The 19680-nt window shown below is 41.5% G+C and overlaps 4 protein-coding genes across 6 annotated transcripts; 2 read left to right on the top strand and 2 right to left on the bottom strand.

Moving 5' to 3' along the window:
• Positions 1 to 103: 103 nt before the first annotated feature.
• On the bottom strand, positions 104 to 7540 carry tinf2 (TERF1 (TRF1)-interacting nuclear factor 2). Of its 2 annotated transcripts, XM_085266689.1 has the most exons (11): positions 7450 to 7540; positions 5133 to 6078; positions 4812 to 5014; positions 3324 to 3413; positions 2845 to 2940; positions 2659 to 2769; positions 2410 to 2533; positions 1488 to 2322; positions 1029 to 1087; positions 873 to 949; positions 104 to 564 (listed from the first exon to the last, which is right to left on the bottom strand). In XM_085266689.1, exons 2-11 carry the CDS (start codon positions 5158 to 5160, stop codon positions 445 to 447), a joined length of 1743 nt encoding a protein of 580 aa, XP_085122815.1. In that variant the 5' UTR covers positions 5161 to 6078; positions 7450 to 7540; the 3' UTR covers positions 104 to 444. The 2 variants fall into 2 exon arrangements, with proteins under 2 accessions (XP_085122815.1, XP_085122814.1); XM_085266688.1 differs by having other exon boundaries at positions 5133 to 7520.
• Positions 6744 to 10381, top strand: cideb (cell death inducing DFFA like effector b). Its single transcript, XM_085266695.1, has 5 exons — positions 6744 to 6892; positions 7475 to 7589; positions 8232 to 8390; positions 8480 to 8670; positions 9762 to 10381. Exons 1-5 carry the CDS (start codon positions 6867 to 6869, stop codon positions 9901 to 9903), a joined length of 633 nt encoding a protein of 210 aa, XP_085122821.1. The 5' UTR covers positions 6744 to 6866; the 3' UTR covers positions 9904 to 10381.
• Positions 10382 to 10803: 422 nt separating this feature from the next.
• Positions 10804 to 14611, bottom strand: homezb (homeobox and leucine zipper encoding b). Of its 2 annotated transcripts, XM_085266693.1 has the most exons (3): positions 14288 to 14611; positions 12633 to 12801; positions 10804 to 12462 (listed from the first exon to the last, which is right to left on the bottom strand). In XM_085266693.1, the coding sequence occupies exons 2-3, from the start codon at positions 12662 to 12664 to the stop codon at positions 11058 to 11060; spliced, it is 1437 nt and encodes a 478-aa protein (XP_085122819.1). In that variant the 5' UTR covers positions 12665 to 12801; positions 14288 to 14611; the 3' UTR covers positions 10804 to 11057. The 2 variants fall into 2 exon arrangements, with proteins under 2 accessions (XP_085122819.1, XP_085122820.1); XM_085266694.1 differs by lacking the exon at positions 12633 to 12801 and having other exon boundaries at positions 14288 to 14610.
• A 1193-nt stretch (positions 14612 to 15804) lies between these two features.
• On the top strand, positions 15805 to 18999 carry LOC146580092 (uncharacterized). The gene has a single exon (XM_085266684.1). The coding sequence runs from the start codon at positions 16952 to 16954 to the stop codon at positions 18512 to 18514; it is 1563 nt and encodes a 520-aa protein (XP_085122810.1). The 5' UTR covers positions 15805 to 16951; the 3' UTR covers positions 18515 to 18999.
• Positions 19000 to 19680: the final 681 nt, after the last annotated feature.

The raw sequence follows: 19680 nt of genomic DNA, 5'->3' as shown, positions 1-19680 counted from the left end.
TAACAGTCATTACATGAGCTGAACGTCAGGAGCCGTTTGAGAGCTTCGCCTTCATCGATGAACCAAATGGAGCGTGCACCAGTCTCATCATCAACCAGTTTTTATTTTGCATTTCATTTCATATATTTCATACAAAAATCACAAACTTTATTAACAGAGATATTATTACATATTGCAAGTTAAAAATATTTCACATTTGTAACAGACAATCCAGATATGTTTTTAAAAAATGCAATTTAAATGACTTAAAAAAGCTGTATGACACTGCCTGTAACCGTGGCTACGTTTATCCACGATGTCAAAGCACCTGTTCAAGTTTTAATCGCCCTGAGTCAGGTTTATTTCAAGCAAATGGAAGATAAAAGTGTCCATCAGTCTCAATAGCATTTAAAAACCTGTTATTCTTTCCGACCATGTCGCCGGTGGAGGACAAAAATCATTTCATCACCTCCGTTTGTGTCCAGCAGACAATAAGCGGCGCCGGGTCATCGCAGGTTTCCAAAACTCCCTCAGGGTGGGCACGTAGGTGCCGTGTTTGGTCTTGTAGTAGCGTTTCATAAACAGCTGGGGGAGACAAAGGGATTCAAAGCACTAAGAATAAGAGTTTACTGTGTTACAGGCATCAGTTACCGCACGGACGTGTAACTTATTTTACACTGAGCTGTAAGAATTCATGAACATGTATTTGAGCCTGCAATTCATGCCCTCCACATTTTACAAAGCCACCCGATGTGCCAGATTGAAGTCCTTGCCAGGCCGATTTTACCCCCCCGAGTCTTATGCTTTACACTCCCATTTATTCTATTTTGTCTGAAACTGCACATCATTCAGGTATAATCAAAGCCAAGACTGGATGTGTTCTGCATACGCACCCTGACTTTGAAGTTCTTCGTCGCCTCATCCTCTGAATCAGCCACGTAGTCGTCATTTTCTGCACCGGCCAGCACCTCTGAACAGAACAGTAAACACACATAAGCTCAAACCTTTGCAGGTGATACATTTCTTACATAATTACACCCCACATTCACCTGTGTCACTCTGCTGCTGAGAGGGAGAGCTTCTCATGCTGTGTAGTGCAGGATGGTTTCTGTTGAGGGGAAACAACAGTAGCTGTTAACTGGTGACTAATCACGGGGGGGGGGGGCATCGAGCTGACCTGCTTAGCTTCGTGCACTTCTAACTGAAGTCTAAAGGCAACCAGAAAACACTGAAGTACAAATGTTGATCAGTGTGTGTGATCTAGCTGCACATAGTTAAGTCATTAATATCAGACAAAAGAAACCAGAAATCTGTGGAGCTAAATCAGATGTTTTTATTGTATTCAGACAGTTTATGCCATGTTTAAACGAGTTGACTGAACCACAATATCTATTTTTACTTCAAACATGTTCTTAAACAAATATGCAGCCATAGCATTACCCATATATTACTTATTCACACAGACCACAGTGCTTGGTTTATTGCCATTATGCACTTTAGTCCCTTACTCTTTGTCTTGCGAGCCGGGAGACTCTGTGTCAGACGACAGATGGCTGCTTGTCTGTCTCTGCGTTGACGTTGTGGCCGGTAACTTCCTCCTCTGCTTGTTTTGTGCCTGGTAAGAGGATGTTTCCTCTGGCCCAGATGTACTAGCCCTGAGAGAAGCAGCTGACATTTCTTCGATGACAACCCTGGGCTCCATGATCAGACAATCGACAAAAACAGAGTAGAGGTGTTGATCTTCAGGGTGATATAGTGTTTTAACACCTAGCTTTCTCATCCGGGCTGCCAGGACTTTCCTGCTGCATCCCTCTTTTCTTATAGTTTCTGCTCGGCCTTCCTTCCTCCTCTGGCCACCTTTACTCTGCGTCTGCCCGCTCAGTCTCTTTTCCACGGGTGTTGTTACACTTAGAACTTCTTCCTCCTCCAAATCGCTTTCTCCTCTGTCAGAGTTCTTGCGCTTCACCCCACTCCTTTGACTTGGGGTGCATCCCTCCTCCTCCTCCAGCTGCTCTCGCCCTTCCTTCGCTCCTTTATCGTTGGCTTTTGGCCTCTGTTTCACTGAGGTGAATTTGGAGTTCAGCTGCTCATGTCCAGCATTGTCAGCTGGACCATCACTTCTCTGTGTTCTTTTAATGCCAGAGTTCAAGACCGGGACATCTTCATTCGATATTAGTCCAATAACAGGTGCGATAAATGAAGGTTTGCTTTTTGGCTCGGCGCCCTCAGATTCATCCACTGACAACTTCCTGGCTGCTGTCGGCTGATCTGATGGGACTCTTCCGGATGGTGGCAGAGAGAGTGAAGCCAGGATGGAGTCTCCCATATTCGGAGGTAGTGACGCTGTAAAGAGCAAAGAGCATTATCATGAGCTGACACTCAAAGTCTTCCCGTCACAGTCGTCACAACACAGATCTTATCTTTTTCAACCTGCTGACTCCAGGTGGCCAAGGCAGGTTTCATGCTGAAGTAAAATCTTCAGGAGCTGGGGCTGCGTGGCTGCCCGTGCACACTCTTCCAGGACAGGGGGGGCGTCACTGAGCCACGCTGCAGTCTGACAAAAAAATTAAATAAAACCCAAATATTAGATCAATTCTTGCACACAGAAACTGTTAAAGCAGTGACGATAAGAGCAATAAATCATGGCTAACGCTATGGAAACAGCCGTTTTCTCATTACCTGTACTAGGTTGGGAACAGGAAGCAGCTGGTCCAGTCGAACCAAAAACTCCCACAGCAGCTTCTCCAGCTCCTGGTCAAACGTTGCTCCGTAATCCACAGGAAACACTTCCTGTCAGGAGAGGGCGTGAAAGTTCATCAACAGGTGGAGGTGCTGAAGTGTGTGCTGCAGAGGCGAGGTACTCACTTTGTAGAACTTTTCTCTAATCGCTGGGTCTGTGAGGAACGTGTGAATCAAAGAATGGAAATCTTTCACTGTTCTCATTAGTTTTACATCCTTACTCTGGGAAGAAAAAGAGAAGAAATTACATTTATTTTCTCCACAATCAGGAAATCTGCAAGTAAGCAAATAAGACATGTAGATTGGTAACATAAAAATCCCCATTTGGCACATCGTCTTTTTGAATACATAATCTTTGCATCACAATGCAAGTATTCAGCTACAAGTACTGTGCTGCAACACACTATGAGCTCTTCCCTAAATATCAAAGGTTCAACTGAGCAATGTTTAATTCCCAAATCAGCTCCATGTTTTGTGGTCAGTGCCTGAAATGAATCAATCACAGAGCAGAAGGAATATGAAAACACTGAGGAAAATCAGTATCAAATTTTCGCCACAGAATAAAAGTTGTGAAAAACGGCAGTGTGATCTGTGAGGTCACTTACTGAAGAAGTTCCAGCAGGTACACGGACTCTTTCCAGGTGTTCCTCAATCACCTCAGCATCAGGCTGTGAACTGCACAGCTCCAAGATCAACTTGTTAAACAACAAACAAACAAACAAACAAACAAAAAAAGAACGAGGTAAAGATCATCTGACTACAGAGAAACACCAGGTACAGTCCCCGCCTCCACTCTCATAGCCTCCGATAGGACCGCCATCATATTTTTGTAATTTTGCATCACTGGTGTGTTTTTCCTCTCTTCTATAAAAAGGTCTGCATGGTGTGAGAATGAGTGCGTGGCAACTGCTACTGTTGTTACAAGTCAGTTTGTGAAGTTTCTTCCCTCCTAGATATTCAAACATCAACTCTTAGTGGTGTTATTGCAAAGTGAACGTGTTTATGGACCACAGCAACTCAACCATGAAGTGTCAGACCACTTTAAGGCACAGAGCGGCGTCAACAAGTGCTGAGGGGCATAACATAGGCACTAACGTCTGTCTGCTGAAAGGTTCGTAACTGAAAGGTTCAAAGATTTAGTTTGTCTTTATGGCTTTTTTCCCCACTGGTATAAAATTCAGTCCACCTCAAGGCACTTTATACTGTAATATAAAGACCCTACAGTATTCTGGATCAAAATGAGTAACATAATCTTAAAAGTAGTGACAGTGTCTATCTCCCAAATCCAAACTGGGAACTGGTTCCTCAGAAGAGGGGCCTGAAAGCTGAAGGCTCTCCCTCCCATTCTACTTTTAAATACTGTAGGAACCACAAGTAAACACGCACTCTCACAGGGAAGTGTACTGTAGGGATAATATAAGGTCTATTAATGACAAGCTGTATGCAAGAAGAAGGATTTTAAATTCTGGATTTAACAGGGATCCAACGAAGCGAAGCCAATATAGGAGAAATATGCTCCGTCTTTCTAGTCCCTGTCAGTACTCTCACTGCAGCATTTTGGATCAACTGAAGGGTTTTCAAGGAGTGTTTAGAGCAACTTGATAATCATGAATTATAATTTTAAAGGCTAGAAGCAATAAATGAAATAAATGCATGAAAAAGGTTCACTGAGACAGAGTGCTTCCAATTTTAAAGATGATGAGCAGATAAAAGAAAGCAGTCCTGCATAATATTTCAATTTGCAATCTGCAGGACATATCCTGGTCAGAAATGACTCCAAGTTTGTTCATAGTGTTACTTTTCCTAATCGATGCTGTGCTGTCTTCCAGCAATGAGGTTAGGATGGTGTGCTTCCTTTTTAATACTATGTCAAAGCCCTAATAAACATGCAAACTCCAGGCTAAAGCTGCAGAGGTGGAGACTGGGACTGTGCCATTCTTGGACACAGTACAGTGGTTCAAGCACACATTTAAATCCGATTTCCAAATCAAATCACTTTTATTGTCACATCACATGTGCAGGTACATGTGAGTGAAATTCTTGTGTGCGAGCTTCACAAGCAACAGAGGTGAAGCTTCTCCTGTTATACTCACTCTTGCTCTCAGCCCCACTGTCAGCCTGCCCTGGTGTCTCACAGTGAGCAACCCAGGCACAGCCTCACAGGAAGATGTCACGAACTCCTCCACAACCCCATACTGCATCACATCCCTCCGCTTCAGCACCTTCCACAGGGCTGCAGACACCAGACGCACAGGCGGGGCAAGCAGCTGGAGAGCAGCGAAAGGAAGGCTGGCATCTGCGCAAGAAACAAAAATAGACTACAGTACTGAATCACACTTGCATGAGCTCCTGACAGTAAAAGTTGGAAATAGTGGCATCAATCGCCACACGTCCAGTTTAAACGTTACGCTTACCGCTTCCCTTTGGTTTTCTGGGGGCCATTCCACTGAAAAAGTCCAGAAGGAAACCGGCTCTAAAGTTGACGTTAGCTTAGCAACTTGGAGAGCTTCTAACCGCACTGAGCTTCAAAATAGCACGGGCACTAACACTGAATGCTGAGGAACTTATTTAGGAATAATAACACATACTAGCTCGAGTACTGTTTGGAGTCACCTGTTGATAAACATAAATGGCACTGCTGTTGTTCCCGCGATGCAAATAAAGCTCGTTCACGTCCATCAAAAGTTTGCCTTCTCGTCCTCCCGCCTTCACTGACAGGCTCGCAGTCATTCGCAGTGTTCATTGGAATCTGCCGAATGGGCGGTGCTTCAGATCAAAACACAATACTCCACCCCTGGCGTGTGTTGAAACGTTTTACACAAGCGCACCCAATCTGGTTTCAGGAAATGACGTATTGACGTTGCCTGCCAGCCAACACTTCATGATTTAAAGAAAACATTTAATGGAAAAAAGGTAAATAGAAATGAAAATTATATATTAGCTGAGGCGAGGAATACCAGAAAAGATTCATTTAGATTAATTTAATAATTAATTTAGTTTATATCTTTATAACGACCCGAAAGTGTTTATTTACTGTTTCTAAATTGCAGTTTTTAGATGATAGTTTTATTTATTAAGGCGAAAAAAAATCTGTACAAATCTACCTGATCCTCTGAAAAAAATAACTGCCACCTAAACCTAATAACTGGTTGTGCCCAACTTGGCAGCAAAACTGCGGTCAAGTGTTTGCAATAACTTGCAATAAGTGTTTCACGTGACATTGGAGGAATTTTGACACACTTTGTCTTTCTTCTTCTTTTTTTAAGCCATTCAGAGGTCGAATTGCTGATGTGTTTTGGATCATTGATCTTTTCCATAGCCCAGGTGAACTTGTCCTTCAGTGAGTCTCATCAGGATTTTCTGGTAAAGAGCAGAACTCATGGTTATAACAATTACAGCAAGCCATCCTGAAGCAGCAAAGCAACCCCAGACCATCACACTACTACCACCACCATGTTTGACTGTTAGTATGAACTTGGAAGGTTCATACTGGTCCAAGTTTTCTCCTTTTGTGGAAAATCGCTCTCAGTATGGTTCACTGGAATCCCAAAGCCTTAGAAATAACTTTTCAAACCTTTCCATACAGACAGATGTCAGTTTGCTTCCCAGCTGTCCTTGAGTCTCTTTAGATCGTGGCATAATGTGTTACTTTTTGAGATCTTTTAGCCTACTTCACTTTGTCAGACAGGTTCTGTTTAAATGATTTATTGAACACCTTATGTCAGCCAAAAATTACAAAAAGATTACAACACACTATAGTTATCTCCTACAACATAAAACAGTCTCCAGTATACAGGCTTACAGACCCAACAAAGCTAACACCATCTAATAATTCTTTAAAGAAAAAAAAAGAGACTTCTTAAAAAACTGTTTATGTTCAGTTATAAAAACACAGGAAACAACCTCTGAATTATCAGCTGTAGATATCATTATTCTGCTTTTCAGATAAAAGAAGGCACGTCTGAGTCAAACACAATCAATATGAACTTTACCCTGTTCTGTTCTGTATCTGAATTATCACCAAGTCCCGGGGTAAAGTCCAGCAACTGGGTCAAACACAAGCAGCACGAACACTAATACAGTGTGTGACACCAAAACAGCCCCAAAAACATCAGGCTGAGAGACGAGAAGGGAAGAAACTAACCAGCATGGATACAACATCTTCATTCATCAAGTAAGTGACAAATGAGTTTTAACGTACCAGTTAGTACACTGCTGCTGTCTGCAGCTTGATACGATCGTAAAACAGGCATAAGTAACTTAATGATTCGACAGGTGTTCCCAAAAATGTACAGTACTGTGACTTATGTAAGACTGAGGTATGAAAAAAACTTTTTTCTCATTTCAGATTAAAATGTTTAAGAAAAACCGTAAAATAAAATAAAAGCAGGTAAAATCAGTGTGACAATGGAAGAGTGAAATTGAGAGGATGATTTAATGTAAATAAAAATACAGATGGTGCATAAAATAGAAATAACAATAAAAAAAGGAATGTATGTGAAAATGGTCTCTATCGCACAAGGATCAAACTCACATAACAGTTTGACTCACGTTACGTACTTTGTGTAAATAACAAAACTAAAAACGGCTCAATGCAATTTAGTTGATAGATTTTGGGGTCATGTTCGGGTAATATCAGCTTGTTAATATAACCTACTGGGACACAAAACCAGCATCCTCTCAGATAAAAGTCAAACATTTGTTAAAGAGACCGTTCTATTATTTTCAAACCTTTTTTTGTCTCGTCTGTCCTCAGGTCTGTAACCAAGCGAGTGTGGTCCCCGACACAGAGACCTTTCAGAGTGTGCTGTCACAACAGGAACACCAGGAAAGGCGTCACGGCCGGGACGCTGGAGGAGCTGAAGGAGAGGGTGAGAGTGACTGAGGAAAGGTTCTCAATAGGGTGAAAATATTTTCAGCCAAAAATGTCAAAATAAAATAGAAGATTAAGAAATCTATTAAATTTGAAAAAAGAGAAATAAGCTTTTAAAATTATAAAATTAATTAATAGGGCAAATGATTTCAATGTGGCAATAAAAGAGGATTAAATAATCTTTTAGAAGATAGTTCATTACCTTAAGGCCATGACATCATCTAAAAACATGATATCATAATCTATAATTTTTGTATAGGATCACATGAAGTCATTAGTCAAATATTCACTGCCTTTGCCTGCAGAATATAAGAGGGCCAAACTGCATTTCCAAACGCCAGCTGAATATCAGCTATGTGTACAACAGCTCCACCTAGAGGCTGATCAAATGCATTTTTTCTTGCCAATTGGGTGCCATAAAAACTGGTTTATTAACTGATGATCATGGTATTAACAAAGGCTAAGACTAAGTCCTTAAGATGGCATGGAAATGTTTCCATTCAAGTCCATATCATGTTGAATTATTATTTAATGCTAATAAATGATTAAGAATGAGGGTTTGTTTTTTTTACAGCTGGGAAGTAAATATCACTAATTCATATTCTCTGTATATGACTGCTTACTGTCCTCATACTGACAGGTATGCCAGGCGTTGCTGCTCTCGCTGTCTGCTGTGTCTCTGTCTCTGGTTTGTGAGGATGACGGTACAGAAGTCGACTCTGATGAGTTCCTCATGACCCTACCCGACAACGTCATGCTCATGGCCCTGGAGCCTGGACAGACGTGGAGATCACAACAAGTGGGTTTGACCGCAGAAGCTGTGTCTGGGTTTAGGGTGTGCTTTTTGTCTCTTGGTGACAGTTTTCTAATCTCTCTGATGCCCCCCAGGGTGCAGTTGTGCCCAAAGCTCAAGACCACAACAAATCACGTACTGGGAGAGACATAGCCCGCGTCACCTTTGACCTTTACAGGATGAGCCCCAAAGATGTGTTTGGCTCATTGAATGTGCAGGCCACATTTCAAGGCCTGTACTCAGTGAGCGCTGACTTTCAGTGTCTTGGGCCCAAGAAAGTTCTCAGGTAAGCCAAGTGAAAAGGTTAGGAGGGTAATAAAGGTTCATTTGGATATGTAGTGCTGTGCAAGCTTTCAGTGGCAGAAAAAAAATTCAGTCTTTTAGCATCAATACAGACTTTAGTTTGCACTTAATAAAAATGAACGGTAGCAATAACTTTAACACGTCACATTGGACTCTATAAAACTTTGGTATACAGAGGAGTTCACAGTCAACTCACTGACTGTAAGACGCCCAAATCATCACCACCTCCACCACCGTGTTTCACAGTTGGTGTGAGGTGTGTTTGCTGATAGGCTGAGTTTGGTTTTCTTTAAATGTGGTGCTGTGCATCTCCACTTTGTTCTCATCTTAAAGGACATTGTTTCAGATGTTCTGTGGATTGTTCAGATGCAATTTTGGCTTGGGCATCAAGGCTTAGGCTCACAGACCTGTTCAGTCTTTTTCAAACTCCACTGTCATTAACTTTAATATTTGACATCATAACTCAGACCTGTAGAGTCTCAGCTGTAGCTACTGCGATTTTGCAGTTTCTCCGAGCATTGCATGACCTGACCCTGAGGTAAATTTGCTGGGATGTTGCATGGTGTTATCACACAGACCAGCAGACTGCCAGAACTTCTGATTCTCAGTTAACAAAATGCATTTGATCAGCAGCAGCACAATAATTCCTATGGAAGTAGTAAGGGTGCAGTAAGTTACCTGGTTTCCTGCCTGCTCTGGCTCCAGCCTGTGTTATGTACTTCAAATACATTTTAATAGTTAGGTGGAGTTCAGCTGATCCACACGATAAATTTTATTACACAAATTTGCTTTGATTTTTCTGATATTTCTTGATTTGATACTCCCAGATTAGTACCTCAAATAATAACAGTATAACATCTGAATAAAAGGACACTAAAGAAATACTTGTGTATAAGTCTCAGTTTTCTACAGATTTTGGATTATTTAACTTTAAACTTTAAAAGAGGATAAGAGAAATAGCAGCTGTCACTCACAGCCAGCTATTAAAAGCTTAACGATCACATTAGATGTTTCTGGTTCAGGCTGAAGAATCTGCACTGACCTTTAATCCTGATAACACTGTGCTGTTCCCAGAGAAGTGCTGCGTGTGGCCTCCACCCTTCTTCAGGCTGCTGGACACCTGCTTCTCACGTCTGCCACCATGATCCGCCGCATCATCGAAGGCGCAGAGCTCTGGCAGCCGCAGAGGGCGGAGTACGCAGCCAGATGGAACTGAGATGGACCCGTTTACATGCAACCTAAAGTAATGAGGTCTTTTGTGTGACTGCTGGACCTGTTTGAGAGCCTCTCAATTTACTCTAACCCTTCAGTACCTACAGTATTGGAAAATTATGTTTTACCTCCTTAAGAAGAGGAAAAAGAAAGCACCTTGTTAAGAGAAACATCTGCTGAGGTAGCATCTGTAAATATTAACTGTGATTGTATGAATAGATGTCGTATTTTTGTAATCATATTTCAGGTTTAAAACTGATTTTTAATACTTTTTGCCTCTAACAAAGCAAGATTTAGTAAGATAGCTGGCTAACTTGTGAAATATTACCCACTTAATATCTTTCACAGCAGGGCCAGACCAGTTAAACTCCTGCACTGAGGTTTAACTGCACATTTAATCCTGGACATAGTATGTTATTATAATAAAAAGAAGCGCTCTTTGGGTTTAAATTGTAAGAAATAAAAGTGTAAAATAACAGAAACTTCTGGTAGCTCATTTTCTAGACTGTCTTTAAGTATAAAACTGAACCTAACCTAAATAGCAGAAAATGAAAGAAATGTACACAGTGGGGAAAAAATAACTTCTCTGTCATTTAGCTATTAATTACTTTGGTTTAGTATGAATGACCTGCAGAGCTCTTAGTAGGAAAACATGTAAAATTTAGTGAAAAGCCCAAAATCGACACTCTCCTTCACAGTTTCAGTCCAGGACTGAAGTCTTTATTGGGCCGATTCTTTGCCCCGGGCCTTATGTTTGACACCACTGTTTTAAAGTGTCCAGTGTTGGTGTAATTTAGTGTGGATTACATGCTGAAACATGTGTCTTCTTTCAAACATCCCTGTGTTTTCTGTCCGCACTGAGGAATAATTTGTGTTTTGCTGTAACTAATCAGCTGAGTCCTGCTGGAAGAGCAATAAAAGTGCTTTTATTAAGACAGTGAAAACAGCTGCACAGCATAAACAGACTAAAACTGCACCTAGAATCCGAATGAGGATCTTTTGAACACACTAACTAAAACAGCAGGAAAAACATGGAATGAGGGGGTCTGTCTAACATGGGAACTTGATAAACAAGTTGACAACTGCCTGAAGAACAGATGAACTAAAAAACAATCCAGCTGTGTTTTTATATGAGCCATAAGAGCTGTTGTGCTATTTCTACTCTGGAGGGATCTTCACATTTTTCTCCTCGCTGTAGCCTTTGTTCCCTTCGAGCATCATAATCCAGGAGTTAATGCTATTGGGCAACTTTACTTTAGTCATCGCGTTCATGTACTGCTGATACATGATGTTGCCCAGTACCCGATGGTGCTCCTCCTCATTCATCCAACGAGGCCTCCCTCTCTTAATGAAATAGCGCATGTCGGCGAACCACTGAATGACCGCCAAGCGTGGCACACCGACCAGCCTTGCCAGCCGGCTGTACTGCTCCTTGTCTGGGTACTGGCATTGCAGGAACGCCATCTTCATCATTGCCAGCTGGGCCGGCGTCTTGCAGTGGAGCCGAGTAGTAGGTGTAGGCTCTGCGGAAGAGGGGGTGTTTTTCACTTCGATGAGGGCCTTTAGTTTGTCAATATCTGTGATGAAAACGCTGTGGTCCGGCTCTGCTTGCAGATCTGCACCCTCGATTTCTTTTTTCTCCCTGAAGTCGCCGTCTATGGTAGAGCAGGGATCGCCGGCTCTCTGCAGCAGACGTGTCTGGTTGTCAGGCGCTGGAGATGCATCAGAAGTTTGGTTTTCAGCCTGGGGGCCGAGCAGAGAGCTGGGAGCCGGAGGTGCATTACTCTCCTCTTGCATGCAACTTTTGATCACTCTTGGTTTTTTTCTTTTTCTGCCACGACGCTTGGGGCATTTTTCTCCCCCACTTTCCACTTTATCCATCATCTCCTCCTTATCACGCTTCATGATCTTCTTTCCCATCTGGTCTGTTGCTGTTGTCTTTTTTCGTTTTTGCGTGCTGCTTTTTTTCTCCTTCACTGGTTGCTCCTTCATGTCTCTCTTCAACTGCTCATTAACATTTGCGCTGTCTCCTCTCACTCCTCTTCCCTTTGCATTCCCACCAGTTGCTTTCACTTTTCTCTTCTCTCTTCCGTCCTCCATTATTTCTCTCTCCGTCCCGCCTTGAAACTCCTTCTTTTCCTGACTTGAGTTGAACTTCCTTTGGACCTCACGGATGTCTTCATAGTCCCAGCTGATGCCGTAGCGGAGCCTCTGTGCCATGAACCACGCCTTCACCTGGTCTGGGTGCAGGTGGCAACTCTCTGCCAGTTCGGCGGTCTGTCTGTGTGTTAGGTAGGGAAACCTGTCAAAGGCCTCGTCCAGCTCCGCAGCGCCGTGTATCTGTGAGTCGATCTGGTGCGAATGCACCCACACAAGCTTCCTACTCTCAGAGATCAAGGGGAAACACACCACACTTCTCTGGTTCATGCCGTTAGCCATGGGGGTAGGGCTCATGTCTGAGAAAGCTGGAGTCTCTTCACGAGTGCCAGGTGGTTTCTGACCGAGTCCGAGGAGCTCTTCATCAGCAAAGTGCCTCATCTTACTCATCTGTCGTGATGCACTCCTGAAAACAGCAGACAGAAACATGTACAACTAAATAAAATACTCTAAGGTCAAAATTACTGAGCAGGATTTTCCCAGTGCCTGTGATGAAGTATTTGATTTCTTAGATATTTGATTTGTTTATCGTGCACTTCCGGTAAGTAGCAGCCAGGTGCTGATAATCAAATGCACCTGATTAATGAGGTATCAGCAGGCGTGAGCATGTCTATAAAAGCAGAAGTTTTGGCAGTTTAATGGTCTGGAGCATTCAGATGTGTGTTAACATAAAGACTCAATCTTCCCAGGAGAGGGCGTCCCAGCAAATTCACAACAGGATCAGACCATGCAATCTTCAGAGACACTGCAAAAAAACCAAAGAGCTCCATCTCAGGCTCTACAGGTCTCAGTTAGCACGATTAATGTTAATGTTCATGACATTATTATTAGAAAAAAAACTGAAAAAGTATGGCTTGTTAGAAAGGGTTAAGGGAAAAAACTCTTCTGTCTAGAGCAGGGGTGGGCAATTCCAGGCTTCGAGGGCCAGTGTCCTGCAGGTTTTAGATCGCACCTTGGGTTAACACACCTGAATCACATGATTAGTTCATTACCAGGCCTCTGGAGAACTTCAGGACATGTCGAGGAGCTAATTTAGCCATTTAAATCAGCTGTGTTGGTTCAAGGACGCACCTAAAACCTGCAGGGACACTAGCCCTCGAGGCCTGCTCACCCCTGGTCTAGAATGAACATGGCAGCAGATCTGAACAAAACCAGAACACAAGCAACGAGGAATATCCCAAAATTTCTCCACAGCTATGTGAGAAACTGATAAGATACAGAAGACGGATAGATAGATCCCTCGGGTAGGTTCCTCCAGGAAAATGTCTGTTGCACAGTATTTTGACTATTGTCAGTCTATTGCACAGTGATTAGTTCTTAAGATGAATAGTCCAATATCTTTATTTACATTATGAACGGGCATTATAAGGTGTTATAGATAAAATTTTAAATTTTTAAAAATGACCTGCTTTGCAAGCATCCTTATAACTGTGCATTATTGTATGTAGTCTGTTTCACATTATAATCAATCCAGTCCTTTTGGCCACTTAAATGTCTTGATATTAGTGTTATATTATATTTCTTGCAGTTTTTTATACCAGATTTTTGATGTCAATGAGACATTTTGCCCACATAAACAAAAGATATATAAAAGTGACTTTGCCAAAGAGTGGCTGCAACTTCTACATGCTGGCAGGTCTTTTCTTACTCGCTTACATAATGGCTTTTGATCATTCATTAGAGACACATTTGATAGATGATAGGTCCACAAAAGTTTAATATCAGAAATCACTTTTTGGCAGATGATCACCATTTTCACCGTGGCGCTGCTAAAGTTGTTTCACAAACTTAATGGTGCTGTGTAATTTATAACAGCTGGTTATTTTATATATTTTTTAAAATATTAATTATAAAATTAACTCATACCTGGAGCTCAATTTAATCCCCTAAGTTAGTAGTACCTCAATAAGAGTAAGACATAAGACGTAAGAGTAAGAACTGAACATATTAAATACTCTAAATGTTAATTTTAATCCTTTTGGTTTCAGTGATTTAATGCCCAAGAAAGTAAGGTTACACCCAAACTGATTCCTGTTAATTACGTATTACTTTAATTAAATATTACTTATTGTTTAATACTTTTAGCTAATTAACTAAACAAAGTCTAGCTAACTTAGCTAGCTAACTTTAGCTGGCTACACTTTGATGTTAGCTTGTTATATTCTGACCGGGACTGACCTCTCTAACCCGGTTATGAGTAACACACAGTGATGTTAAAAAGTACTGGTTACCTTCACTGTTCACCCCGTTGCTTTATCGGAGCACTGCTGCCTGTTTGTTAGCACTAGCGGTACGTTTAAGGCTAACTTCGGTGCACAGGTGTAGTTAGCTTAATAAAAGTATTTCCTGGGTTTGCCTTGCATTCATAAAACTTTGGCGCCCGCCAACCTTGAGAAACAACGTCAGCTCCTGTCTGATGTTCCCTTTGAAAACTGTCCGAAATATACAATAAAAAGGCGAAAAAATAATTTACAAATTCTTCCCCGAAGTCACTGGTCACATCATTAGGAACACATTGTTATTTGGCTCATGACAGAGGTTATATATGAAATGTGATAGACTTGCATTCACTTTACATATAAGGTACATCTGGGGTGCAGACCATTTTCAATCTCCCAAATGAAATGTTCTTAAATCATTTTTTTTCCGATTTTAATTTATTAAATGAGAAAACAAAACAAAATTAATTTTTGTCTCGATGACACCCCACAAAGATTTTGAGCCAGAAATACACCTGGTTTTAATAAATATCCCATTTAAAAATATTAACTGGGACAGAAAGAAGGCAGGGAAAACTGGGAGAAAAATTGCAGTAAATGGTCCCATATTCAGTCCTCTGCAACAACCTTATGGCACATGGTTTACCTGTTCAGCCAGGTAGGCTATGCTAGGAATTTCTTTTTTTAATACAGTTTTAAGAAATGATATGAAGTAACTGCCCTTGTGGCCTAACCCTGGCCACAAAGGTCAATCATTTCTTAGCTGACATACGTTTTATTTAGGTGTGGTGTTTATACTTGTAACTGTGTATTTATTTTGCCTGTGTTAAACAATTTCATATTTTTTGACAGATTTTTTTTATGGGAGTGTGAACATATAGGATTAGGTTGCTACGATAAGAATTTATAGCTGACACTGGGTTATTTCTGAGTAAAGTATACCGGTGAGGACGGAGTGCAGCTCAAACTATCACATCACACTGGGGTATGCACACTGATCAAAGCTTTTTAATTTCTGAATCTTTGGAAACAAGACCAATTCCTGTCAAAATCTTTTTTCTTCTAAAACATGTCTGACAACATACAAACAAAAAGGAGAAGAACAGATCCACAAACTATCCTCTGTGACATGTGTGCAGAGGACAGGAAACCAGCAAAGAAGACGTGCATGAAGTGTGAGATCTCCATGTGTGTCCAGCACCTCCAGCCTTTACCACCACTTGAAAAGGTGTTGTGGAACTTTGATGTCTCCTCACTCTTCTTCTACTGCAGAACCAGTATAAAAGTAAAGCAAATCAATCTGCATTCTATTGGTTTTAATTAGTTTGAATATTGAAAACTGAAAAGACGGAGAGACCAGGCTGCAAAATACTACGGGTCTTATATAAGGACACAAAAACTGATAAGATTTTGTCTCATTAGATAAGAGCAGGCTCATTGTTCTACAGTAACTTGGAGGCACATACAGGGAACTATTGTTCTGTCATAAAGGTTTATAATCTACAGGCAGGGCGGTCAGTTTCCAACAATCTGATAAATACATTTGTTCAGTGCTGACAGGAATCCTGCCTCAAACATCAAAGCCTTTAAATAATCACCAGGTATTGTGACTTTACATTAAAAATGTTTTTCCTCTTTGTTACACATGATAGAAAATAAGGGCAGCTGAACGCCAGTGAATGAATGTCATCCATAAGCTACATTATGGTAAATTAACAGTATTTTAATGTCAGCACAACAATGGAAAAATTGCTCTGTGGATTTTGTAACTCCATGTAAGTCCATGTCTTTTCTACCCTAAAAGTGTGTTTGCCAATCAAACTCTGATCATTTTTTCTAACACGTCCATATTTCTGCAGTTAAACTTGCCTGCCTGACTCTGCCTGTTCGCTATTTGTTTTAGCAGTGCAAAGTGCAAACTAACTTCCAGATGATCCAAACTGTTGTACGGCGCTACTGGATTTATAAATAACTGAGAGACCAGGCTAGAAAACACTTCTGTTCATTGAACTGGAGTCAAACAAAGAGCAGCAGAGATTCTTTAAGGACTGAATGACATTCAACAAATCAAATCAGGAGATCCAGATTTAAATAAACATCTAAAAACACCGGCCGATCCATAAGCTGTTCTGTGTGAAAGAGGAAAGAAAACCAGCAAAGAAGACCTGTATGAAGTGTGAGAACTCCAGTATCCTCTTTGTTTCATTTAATGATGATGCTTATTTTGGAGCTAAATGAAGATGTGGTTCTGTACAAACATATGAAGTGAGAAAATGTGAATATTAAATAGCTCCTAAAATCAATCTTGTGCTAATTATAACTGGCTTATTGCTGCCTGGATTTTATAGATTGCTTATTCAGTGTTTTAAAATTTTGAGTGTTTCCTGTCAATCTTGGAGGAAATTAAACTGAATTGCAAACATTATAAAACAGCTGCAGTCACATTTGTCTGACTCCACCCCTTCAGTGTGGAGTTTTCAGGGAATTGAAAGTGTGGTGCAGTACTCCTGAGCAGACTAAACACAGTGATCAGAAACAGGCAAGAAAAGAGCAAAACTCAGGAGTTCATCAAATTCCAAATTTTTTCTAAAAAAGAGTCAGAAAGAGAGCAACAAGGACTTTATTCAACACTGAATTATACTCAACAAATCTAAGGAGGACTTCCTGCTGGAAAACATGTCTGACAACATACAAACAAAAAGGAGAAGAACAGATCCACAAACTGTCCTCTGTGACATGTGTGCAGAGGACAGGAAACCAGCAAAGAAGACGTGCATGAAGTGTGAGATCTCCATGTGTGTCCAGCACCTCCAGGCCCACCTGACCACACCTGTGTTACTGCAGACTCATCCTCTGACTGAACCCATGGCTTTATGTGGGAACACCAAATGTTCTCAGCACGGCAAGCTCCTGGAGTACTACTGCTTGGACGACATGACCTGTGTGTGTGTTTCCTGCGCCATTGAGGACCAGCACCGCCTACACAATATGAAGACCTTCTCCACAGCCCACAAAGAGCTCCTGGAGAAGCTGAAAGCTGAGCAGCTGATCTTACAGGAGAAAACAGACAATGAGAATGTGAGTCTGGAAAAGTGGGAGAAGAGTGAAAGAGAGAAGCTGGGTCGCTGCAGTGTGCATCTGATTGAGGCTGTGACTAAGCTGCGTGACATCTCTCTGACCAGCGTCCAGAGCTCAGTCTCTGCTCGTATGGTGTCCCTGAAAACCAGCAAGAGCAGCCTGGAAGCAGCACAGAAGGAGAAGGACACCTTCAGTTTCCTGCAGATGTATTCTCAGGTGCATCAGGATGTGGAGAAGGCCAAAGCTGTGGATCTGAGTAAAGGGCTGGAGCCGGGCAGCCATCGGGACAAACTGGTTGAGGAGATGAGACAGAATGGGGAGAAGATGGTGAAGCAAGCGTCTCAGTTCTGGGGATCATTGCTGACTCTGGTTGATCCTGAACACCACCAGGAGCTTGTTCCCACTGATTCACACCTGATCTTTGAGCCACAGTCTCTGGGTCCTGGCATGTCGCTGTCCAAAGACAACAGGAAGGTTTTCCACAACAGCTGGCTGGGACAGTGCTGTGCAACTCTTCTAATCTGTAGTACCAAGACAGCCAGCAGCTTTCAGAGGTGGGTGGTCAGTCTGTCTGAAGAGTCTGATTGGACGATTGGTTTATGTGATAAAATGTGTGCAAAGAACTTGAAGGATGGAGCTGTGTATGGACTGTGCTGGGAGGATAAGGAGCTCAGCAGCCTCACAACAAAGAGAAATAAAGGTTTTCAATCATCCACTTCACAAGGTTTGAAGGTGCAAAATACTGGCACAGCCAGAACTGGGACCCAACTCGTGACAACCTCTGCATCAATCACATATCAGGGGGAGACCGGAGAAGAGCCTGTACCACGACCTGAAAAGGTGGAGGTGTTGTGGAACTTTACTGCCTCCACGCTGTCCTTCTTGAGAAGAACTGGACAGCACCAGAGAGAAGAAATAATCACAATGAAGCTCAAAGTAAGCATCAACAACTGGGACCTGGTCCCATTTGTCCAACTGGGAAAGCAAAATATCCACAGCACGACCCAGCAGCAGCAGTGGAAGTGTTCATGTGGGAAAGGATACTACTGGGATGGTAACAGGTACCGGGACAATAGTTCTGGCTCCTATTACCAGGGTTGTTGTTCCTGTGGAAAAGTTCTCGGTCCACACATCACAGAGATGGTTTGTGAACTTTACTGAGTGGTGGGATTGTGGTTTTTGTTTTTCTGTCACTGAATGAGTATAAACTTAACTGATTGGTTTTAAGTTGTTGTTAAATGCATTTATTGTGATGCATTGTGAGGATTTTCATTTATTGCTGTGATTATATTCTGCGATTTCAATCTTATGTAGCTATTTTAAAGTGCTTTGTCTCCATCTGCTGGTACTTCCAACAGCAGCAGATACCACCAGCTACTACTTCACAGCTGGGGTAGTCGACATGTTTTTGTATCAAAGTAATCTTTCGGCATACTTCAAATAGATTCCCAAACATCCTCTAGGGCCTGTTTACAGACTTTATCTAGCACACAGCAGGCACTTTGGCTAATCTTGTCTTTTCATACTGGATCGTGTGCATTTATGTCTGGGCGGGTCTGATGGGAGGAGATTAATATTCACGTAAGTAACACATTTAGTTTCATGTGTACACACTGTAAATGATCTAATCAATAATAAAGTCACTGGAGTTTAAGGATGTGGAATGTTTTTATTGACTAGATGAAATATAAAAACTGCCTTTTTTTAATCTTCACTCAAATATGACAAAGAAAAACAACAGTTTGAATAAGAACACTTTGAAATGAACTGTGTGAAACTAAATCCTGTTAAATACTCACACTGAAGGCTTCTGAAGCTAACATGAAGGAATCAGTTTATTTAAAGACTACAATCATTACAGTAAATCCACTTGAAGGTCTCGCTTGTAAAAGGAAACACAAACTAACTTTGGTATTGATCAGGAGCAGCTGAACCAGGTAAGATAAAAGCACAAATAGATTCAATAATATCTGTACTGTAAGTTCGGCACTACATTTACATACATAAATAATTTAAGACATTTGCTATAACTGCATATGTTGATAAAATAAAAAAATAAAATAAAAAAAGCTTTCAGGATGATCTCAGCACAGTGTTCAGGAATTTGCACTGGAATGATGAGAGAGCAGGGATGCAGAGGTAGCCTGCATCTTCCCACCTGGAAACAAACTGAGCCCTGAAATATTCAGAGTGTGATGAGACCCAGAGTCTGTGTGCTGGAAAATACTTCTGTTATAGAGAGTGAAACAACCAGAGCTGCACTGACACATGCACAGTGAGTCTTTAGCGTACAAGGAGACTCCCTCAAACTGTTGTGACTGTTGTAA

Source organism: Mchenga conophoros, linkage group LG3 (genome assembly GCF_057382185.1).
Source record: "Mchenga conophoros isolate Kocher_MC1m ecotype Shallow Benthic linkage group LG3, M_conophoros_male_GT1.1, whole genome shotgun sequence".
Classification (NCBI taxonomy): Eukaryota; Metazoa; Chordata; class Actinopteri; order Cichliformes; family Cichlidae; genus Mchenga; species Mchenga conophoros.
Note: the sequence above shows the minus strand (reverse complement) of the source record. Positions and strands in the feature narration are given on the sequence as shown.

What these genes read in the sequence shown, in the direction of transcription:
- cideb (XM_085266695.1), top strand. Translation starts at nt 6,867, where the DNA reads ATGGATACAACATCTTCATTCATCAA. An exon ending in ACAACATCTTCATTCATCAA is followed by an intron (nt 6,893 to 7,474) that starts GTAAGTGACAAA and finishes GTCTGTCCTCAG; the next exon opens with GTCTGTAACCAAGCGAGTGT. An exon ending in TGGAGGAGCTGAAGGAGAGG is followed by an intron (nt 7,590 to 8,231) that starts GTGAGAGTGACT and finishes TCATACTGACAG; the next exon opens with GTATGCCAGGCGTTGCTGCT.
- LOC146580092 (XM_085266684.1), top strand. Translation starts at nt 16,952, where the DNA reads ATGTCTGACAACATACAAACAAAAAGGAGAAGAACAGATCCACAAACT.
- homezb (XM_085266693.1), bottom strand. Translation starts at nt 12,664, where the DNA reads ATGCTCACGCCTGCTGATACCTCATTAATCAG. An exon ending in GCTGATACCTCATTAATCAG is followed by an intron (nt 12,463 to 12,632) that starts GTGCATTTGATT and finishes TGCTGTTTTCAG; the next exon opens with GAGTGCATCACGACAGATGA.
- tinf2 (XM_085266689.1), bottom strand. Translation starts at nt 5,160, where the DNA reads ATGGCCCCCAGAAAACCAAAGGGAAGCG. An exon ending in TACCTGCTGGAACTTCTTCA is followed by an intron (nt 2,941 to 3,323) that starts GTAAGTGACCTC and finishes TTTTCTTCCCAG; the next exon opens with AGTAAGGATGTAAAACTAAT. An exon ending in TGGCCACCTGGAGTCAGCAG is followed by an intron (nt 2,323 to 2,409) that starts GTTGAAAAAGAT and finishes TGCTCTTTACAG; the next exon opens with CGTCACTACCTCCGAATATG.